Source organism: Macrobrachium rosenbergii, chromosome 47 (assembly GCF_040412425.1).
Source record: "Macrobrachium rosenbergii isolate ZJJX-2024 chromosome 47, ASM4041242v1, whole genome shotgun sequence".
NCBI lineage: Eukaryota > Metazoa > Arthropoda > Malacostraca > Decapoda > Palaemonidae > Macrobrachium > Macrobrachium rosenbergii.
In genome coordinates, this window is record NC_089787.1 from 9,522,499 (window position 1) to 9,531,561 (window position 9,063).

Genomic DNA, 9,063 nt, shown 5'->3' on the forward strand with positions numbered 1-9,063 from the left:
TTTATAGTATGTATGTATATATAAATATAATATAAATATAATATAATATAATATATATATATATATATATATATATATATATATATATATATATATATATAAAGAGAGAGAGAGAGAGAGAGAGAGAGAGAGAGAGAGAGAGAGAGAGAGAGAGAGAGAGAGAGAGAGAGAGAGAGTTGCTTTAAGAGGACTCCTCATCGGAAAAGCCAAGAGTCAATATATTTATCTATCAAAATATCTTTTGGTGCATCTTTCACTCGCAATCACTCGGTATGTCTTACGGTCTTCTCCCAATTTTCAGGCGTCACAGTATCCAGAGCTTCTTTGGTAAGTTCCGATAGATTTGCACCATCTTAAAATTGTTTCGTTTCGCTATGAAACTTTTAACTTGGCCCCAAATTATTTTAGTTCTATCGGGTTGTATTGGCAGTGGTAGGGAGGAAGCTGAATAATTTCATGCCCATTTTCTGCTGCAATTTTATCTACGACATAAATGTCTTTTATTTTAACGGAGTACTCCTTTACCATGTCTAAAAGTTTACTTTTCAACATTTTCTCTGTTGGTTTCGCACCTTTAGAGATGAGACATTCTGTAATTACTGCCTTTTTGCTTGGCATCGTTGGTAGTCTATCTACTTTCTTTGAAAGATAAGGAGCATTATCCATCACAACAATTGAAGTTGGTGGTATGTTCGGGAGCAACTGACAAAGAAACCATTCTTCAAACACTTTGTGAATCATTTGACGGTCATAATCACCATCATTTTTTGCAGTGAATTTAAGCTCAGCGTTTGGAATGAAGCCTTCTGCAGAGCCTGCATGCAGAATTATAAGTCGGCCACCTTTTCCTGACGGCACTTTAATTCCAGTAGCATTCTCGGATTTATTATCTTTCCAGCATTTTCCCACCCTGTAATTTTGATTAACCCAAGTCTCTTCCAGATAAATTACATTTCGTCCGTTCTCTCTGAATTTTTGCATTTTTCCTAGGAATCTTGTTCGCAAGCACTGCACGTCATATCGTTCCATCAAAAATGTCCTACCATCGAGTTTTGCGTACCGGAAACCGATTTCTTTCACAGTTTTTCTTGATTCTCTACCACCTTTGAATCCCGTTCTTTTCCTCATTTCAAACAACACTTTGTTAATGGTTGGAATTTCTCTCCTCTCGTAAAATTTGAGAATTATCCGACGAAGCAAACATTTGTCAAAGTCATCCAAACCAGTCACAGGTTTTGATCTTTTCCTCTTCTTTATCTCGAAAACTGGGTCACCAAATAATTCTTGCGACTCTAGTGCTTCTTTATACATTCGTTCAACTGTAGCTTTACAGAATTTGTTGCCTCAGCTGTACGAAGAGTTGCATTTGCAACATTAGTAATGGGTCCTCCGTTCTGTTTCTCCATTGTGAAGTATCTTAACACATGATGAATAATTTTCCTTGCTTGTCCTTGAATACTCCCAGTGAGGAACTCTGACCATCCATGACGACTACAAAAGGCTGTATTGTCCTATAATGACAACTGCAGCCCATAATATACCGGTGCCTGGCCCGAGACACGAGGTCTAAGAAGTGCATACCAAAGCCATATTTCTTCACTTTAAAAGGTTAATATTAATGACTGGTTTAACACAATATTCATCGGGATCTGTGTACAACAATCAAGATTCAATCATTTTTGGAGTAAATTTATTAATTTCAGTTACTAAACTGCTCCCTTTACCTCATTAAAAATTTTAATAGATCGATGTTTGGCAACTCCAGACCAATTTCAATCCTAACCACCCACAGTATTTAGATTTTTTCATCTTATCACCCGAATATTTTTTTTTTATATTCAGTTGACTGTTGTCTTGAAACAATCTACACAAGAAAAAAATAACATCAAAGATGGAAAAAACAATTTCATATTAAAATTTCTCTATTCATAGAAAAGTTTAGATAACAAACATCTCTTAAGCATTTAATCACACACACACACGCATGTTTGAGCGCCAACTATATTTACATCCGCTAATCCTCACCTTCACCATAAAGGACACCACTTTATAAGATTTGACCATTCTTAAGAGATTAACGAAGGGTTTATTGTTTCTTAACTGACAGATACAGATTTCAATACTTGACCTGAGAATCGAGATTATAGATGTGGCACCATGTGTGCCACGTTTCTCAAATATGATATTGAAAAACTGTTTAAAATATTGATCATTAACAACTGTATACATAAAAGCCATGTTTAGTAAATATTTCAGAGTAATTCCCTTCAGTTTTGTTGTATAACAACGACCTATATTCCATAAAATTTTCCTTAGGATGGAAGTCTGGCAAAGCACTTAAATGACTTTCGTCCCAACAAAACCCTCACCATAGATTGGTACTACTATAGGTGTATCGGTGCCTCAGTCCTCCATCTCCCGTGTTCCTCTAACAACAAACCAATCTTTCTTTGCATGTGTCTTTCCACATCGCTCTCTGTGCCAATAGTACTTCAAAATAACGTAGGTCCCAGAAGCTCATTAAGTCTCCTTTGAGGGTATCCGCCTTTGAAAAGGACGCTCCATCCATAGGGAATCTCTCAATCTATCAAAGGATGTTGATGGCCTTATATCGAAGACCTTATCAAAAGACTTTGAGCTTCACAAAAGGTTTTCATCGATTATTAACACGGTTGACAAGATATGCTGCGTCTTATGATTTGTCACTGGAAATCTGCGTATCAGCTTACAACGTAACTGAAGCATTTTTTTTTTTTTATCCAAATGAGCATTCACAGTCATTGTCAATGTTTATGTTGATGCATTGCACTTGATATGTATCGATAATTATTAACTGATAGAAATTACTAATAATTCAGAGTTATTAATGTCTTGTTAAGAAAATCTTACGGTCTGATATATTATAAATATGCACCATCAAGGAAATTATATTACAAGGTTTAGAATTTACGCTTCTCGTCTTCAAACTACTTATCTCTAATTCCATTTATGAGGACAGTAATGTATTGGTTGTGAAGAGACCTCATATCTAATTATAGAACTAAAGGATAAATGCTACTGTGGAGAGAGAGAGAGAGAGAGAGAGAGAGAGAGAGAGAGAGAGAGGCTTTTAGGAAGAGGAAAGTATTTCCCAACTGTATATCCCAGAAGTTTCTAACGGGGCTCATTTGATGATTTACCACTAGCGGATCCAGGGGGTAGGGGGCCACTGGGCACGTGCCCTCCCCCTCCCCATGAAAAATAATGACAAAATAATAATACTGAAGATTTAGATAATAACATAAATGAGAAATATAAAAATGGGGAAAAAATAAAAATCTATTATAGAAATAGGCTATATATTATACATATACACATATATTTATGTATGTATGTATGTAAGTATGTATAACATGAAAATTGGTGCCCCTCCCCAAATGAAATTTTTTTGGATCCGCAAGTGTGACTTACTTAGCGATCGGAATGTAATTATAGCGCATGAGCTCCAAACAGGCGAGTGGCTGACAAACAATCATCAGGTGGTGTGTCTGTTATTTACTTCGCTGTACAGAACAGTGAACGGATGGTGAGAAATGGGATGGGAGAGGACCAGCATGTCAATGAGACAGATTAATTTCGACTGTCATTTTGATGGCTTCGTTGCATTGCAGTGTTACTTGGTTGTCGATCACTGAAGATGATGTCTGTTGTAATATTTTCCTTTCATGTATATCAATGAACAGCAGATTTAATCTTTAAAAGTCGATTATAGATTAATTATAAATTATTTAAAAGACATGATGAAATCGTTCATAAATTATTTATAACTATTTATTTATACTGAAGTTACTGTTGTTGAAATGAAGGCAGGATAATATTTAATTGCAAAATAATTCATTCTTTATTTAAAAAATCAAACACGCAAAATATATGTTATTTATTGTACTTAACAATCATAAAGGTTTTTTCTCTAACTCCTCTCACAAAACATTATACTTTTTTCAGGCTCATCCCACGAAGATACAACTGAACCGCTTAAGGAATATCACCCCAACTTCTCTTTGTCTTCGAGTTCTTCTCTGTTCTTTTTTCTCTCTCGCAGCTTCTGCTAACTCCCGACTCCCTGTTGTCTGTCTGAGATATTCATTCGACGGTTTCCTCGATATTCATCTGGAATGGGTTCCACCAAGTTCTTAAGATCATTAGATTTATCATTAAAGGGAGAAACAGAGTTTCAACTTCGACCATTTAGCTTTCAGCGATAATTTTCCAGTAACAAAGTCTAGTGTCCAAGGGTATTTAGAGGGAGTTGAACAGCATAATTTTTTTCATATCCTTCGCAGTGCTGTACTTTGTAATTCACTACATTTTGAAAACGTTATGAGTCTCTCTGATGGAACGGTGTTACAGCAAAATGAATTCAGTAATATAATTCCATGAGGTTAAGGCGCAATCGAGTTTTCTGTACAGCGCGGCGTATAATCAAGGCCGCCGAAAATAGATCTATCTTTGGTGGTCCTTTTATAATACAGTATGAGCCGCGGCCCATTAAACTTTCAGCCACGGCCCAGTAATGGCCTATCCTATAGCGTTGCCAGACGCACGATTATGGCTAACTGTAACCTTAAATAAAATAAAAACTACTGAGGCTAGAGAGCCGGAATTTGGTATGTTTGATAATTGGAGGGAGGGTGGTCAACATACCAGTTGGCAGCCCTCCAACCTCAGTAGTTTTTAAGATCTGAGGGCGGACAGAAAAAGTGCGGACAGACTGACAAAACCAACTCAATAGTTTTCTTTTGCAGAAAACTAAAAGGAAGCTTTTCAAATGCGACAAATAATAATAATAATAATAATAATAATAATAATAATAATAATAATAATAATAATAATAATAATAGTGTCTTATTCAAGTAGTCTTCGATATCAGGAAATGCTCTGTTGCTTATGAACTTCAGGATGGAGAAATTTCGCTGATTTTAGATGTGGATGTAGTTACATTCTACTACGAGTTACCTGCAATTGTTCATATTCTTATTCATTTTCTTTTCGCCTCCTGTTCTCTGTACTTTGACCTTGTAAAAATAGGAGACGTTTGTGGAGAGCAAAAGTCTGAAGTGGCAAGTTGGCACGAAAAGTTGTTTTTTTATAAAGCTTATTGTTACCTTATGTTGAAAGCAAACCACAATTTTTTCCCTCTATGATGAAGAGGAATGTTCATTTTTTTTAATGATGATAAGAATTTTGCAAATATGTTTGTTTTTTATTCCCAATAACCAAACTTGCGAAAAGTGTGCCAACCAGGCCCGGTCTCCCCTATCTGAGTAAGAAGTTTAAAGAGAAGAAGAAATAGTGATAAAGGGAAGTAAATGCAGAGAGGAAGACTGCATGAGAGCAGTATATGATGATCAGAGTTCAGTCCTGTGGAAATGGATAACGTTTGAACACAAAGTTACTGATGATATAGGATAGCAGGTATCTGTATAAAAGGTTTGTTACAGGGCAATGGTCAAAGAAGGTGGTAGGAAAGAACACAGTTATTACCGTTTTCAATGTTCACTGTATCCAAGTAAATTATGGCAATATCCATAAAAAAGGGATTTTCGCTGTTAATTGCCAACTCATCAAAAACCTGAAATCTAATTTATGAAGATGAAAATATAAATAAAAAAAGGGCTTGTTTTTTTTACATATACTATAAACATGCAATATACCAGAAGACAAAACAGCATTAAATGCCTAAATCAAAGCGCTGGTAAAACCTAGAAATTCATTCCTTTGATCGCCAGCCACTTGTTGCAACTTCTTATCTCGAAAATGCGCTTCTTGGACTAATTCAGCTGAATCTTTTCTTTTTGCAATTTGTCTTTTGCAGCAGAATCAGAGGAAGAGGAAACGAGCAGCACTGAACTCGGGAAAGGCTTTGTTCGGAGTTAAGTGGGAAATGGTTTTTCCATGAAACGAAAATAATCTTATTTCAATCTCATATAGTATTCTCTGGTGCTTTTTGAGGAAGAGTTTTGGGAACCCAAGAAAGATAAAGCGCTGGAATTTTCAGAAACTCAATTTTTTTTTATTTTTATTCTTTTATTGTTGAAATGTCTTCACCCCTTCCTTTCATGTAGCTTGGATAAGAAAGAATTTCATTTTATTCAACTCTCGTTATCTTTTGATCGTTATGTTTTTACTTTTTTCCTCTGGCTAGATTTCATTACAATAGTCTCTTTATGTTTGATGATTTTGTCCTATATGCAAAAATTACTCGACATGGGAATATAGAAATACTTAATTCTTTATTGACGAATCATATTTACTAAAAATTATATCACTTCTTCTCTTAACAGCAATATATGTAATACAAAATAAGTTTTTCAGCTCCCAAAATCTCTTGGTGACATCGATCTTTCACGAATTCTGACTCACTGCCCGAGCGGGGTTCCAGATTTTCATAATTTGTTTGCTGACAGTTAGTGACATATGTGGTATGTTATTATTTGCAATGATTACAGTAGCCATGATTCAACAGATGTTATCTAATTATTACTAGATTAAGCAAGTCAATAAATCATATAAGAGGGATTTCTTTCATGTGCAATGCAAAGAGAGTATAAAAATGATAACTATTTAGTAGCCCCCATCTCTCTCTCTCTCTCTCTCTCTCTCTCTCTCTCTTACGATTCGGACTCGCATCATCAGATTCATTCCAATACTTCCTTAACAAACCAGTTCCGAACTAACGATTGACAACAAGACAAAATAATACAGAAAAAACTCACGAAATAACACAGGGTATTTGTTTGCAATATATACTGATAATAGAAAAGGGCTCTACATTTACTCAACTTGACGCACACCCTAAGGGAAGTAAATCAATGCAGGTGAAGATACATTTATATATATGAATATATATATATATATATATATATAAGATATATACTATATATATATATATATATATATATATATATTATATATATATATATATATATATAAATAAATATTATATCTATATATATATATATATATATAAATATATATATATATATATATATATATATATATATATATATATATATATATATATATATATGTGTATATATATTTGTATATATAAAACTATATATAAACCTTTTGTTATATATATATATATATATATATATATGTATATATATATATATTATATATATATATATATATATATATATACATTATTTATTTTCATAGAGACCTCAGTGGTGCAGAGTTCAAAATAGGAGATTTTTATTTCCAAGCTGTCAGAGGCTCGTCTGCTTCCATCTTCAAGTACCGAAATAATAATAATAAAAATACATGTCAGGCGTATACATAAGCAGAAGATCGTAAACGTCTTACTTCTCCTCCTGACCTGTGACCTGGATATCAGGCCTCGTTCCGGGCGGGTAGCCTCCATGTGACCTTCGCAGCTGCATCCTTTCTTCTTCGGTCGTTCATGAAGTTATTCCACATGTCTGTTCAGCTTTTTCTCCACGACTTCGTAAACTATGTGGCACATGATAGAATCCTCATTTTTTCCCTGTTTCTTTCCATGGTCTTCTTGGAACACGTCACGGGAGCCTTTCCTGCACGCCCCATGGTGTGAGGGGTGGAGGACGCTTTTCGAGTTCTCACCTCGCCACCTTTAATGGTGGCGGAGATGTGACATGATGAATGGCACTGGGGACCTTCTCCTGAACAATATCGGGCGCTTCAGCATGAATGAAGGTGGGAACGGAATCATTTTGAAAGAAAATATCTTCTTTTACTTTTATGCACCAGACAGATGGTTTATACATTGTGTATACTCTCATCCATGAGACCGCCCATGAAACAGTTTTTGCGCTATTGTTGATATTCTGTCTCATTATCATTAGATGACGTCCATTGGCAGACAAAATAAAAGGATACTTTCTATCCTTTTTCAACAAGACTTTCACAAGTTGCACCCTTGTTTCCCTTAAATGTCCAAGATTTTGCTACAGTGGTGAATACGAACCCCACTTTTTTGCCAATTTCATTGGGGCACAAGAAATATTAAGAAATGAGTAAAGGAACAAGAAAATAGGGATGAGAATTCCAAATCATGCAACGGAGGGACTAGACAGTCTCCGAATAGTCCAATTCGGGAGAGTAATCCATCCCCGTGTTGAGCCCTTCAGAAAATCCATTTTCTTATAAGTCTTATAAGTTCGATAACTGTGTTAAATGTGTCTATTAAATAATGTACATTTAAGAATTTAAGCAGCCTGTTAAGATTATCACATCAACAAAAGTATGATTACAAAAGGACTGTAGAAAGAACCAGGAATTTTCTGATTAATGAAGAAATGTTCAAAGCTCCCACTGTATCAGACAATGAAATAATCAGGGTGTGACCAATAATATTAATATTAACCACAAGGCAACATTTGAACAATAAAAACAAGTCTTCACGACGCAAAATGAAAGCAAAGAAAAAGCGTGGAGGAGCCGGGTGGTGTGATGTTTGAGGGGTTGTGATTTACATATCTATTTTCTCAGAAAAACTAATGAACTATTAAAACTTTTATAAGAATGCAGTGCAAGCTGTGTTGGCTTTATGGTCTGCAACAAACGGGAGGGAGAGGGCGATTAATATTTCCGTAACACAGGCGCGTATGACTGACTCCTTCAACTAATTCAGTAGGATGTTGATTTTAACTATTGAAACGATGATGGTTCGCCTAAAGCAAGAAAGAGAGGAAGGAAAACGGTACTAGTGTTTCCGCATTTATTATTTCTTATGACACAGAAAACCGAAAAAGTGACTTGTAGTAATATTTGCATACAATTTGTTTGCGATGACCTTCAGCGCATCAAAAACCACAAATATACATTTATGAGACCAACCACATTCGTTAAATAAATAATAAAATGTTAAATAAACAACTTCCTACAAGGAAGAAGCCGCGTTCTTACTACTCCCTTATTTCAAGTCTCAGTCGCGGAAAGTCAATGTATTGTGTTTCGTGTCCAAAGATTCCTAAATTAGGGAACTACTGACCTCAAATACTTTTAGAGGAGGGAACTGTTCCTTAACCTCGTTCTCTT

General features: G+C 35.1%; 1 protein-coding gene across 1 annotated transcript; it reads right to left on the bottom strand.

Annotated features, from left to right (window-relative positions):
• Positions 1-399: 399 nt before the first annotated feature.
• On the bottom strand, positions 400-1,311 carry LOC136830847 (uncharacterized). The gene has a single exon (XM_067090825.1). It carries the CDS (start codon positions 1,309-1,311, stop codon positions 400-402), a length of 912 nt encoding a protein of 303 aa, XP_066946926.1.
• Positions 1,312-9,063: the final 7,752 nt, after the last annotated feature.

Bases quoted from the DNA above. Each gene is read 5' to 3' on its own strand.
- LOC136830847 (XM_067090825.1), bottom strand. From the start codon at position 1,311: ATGTATAAAGAAGCACTAGAGTCGCAAGAATTATTTGGTGACCCAGTT.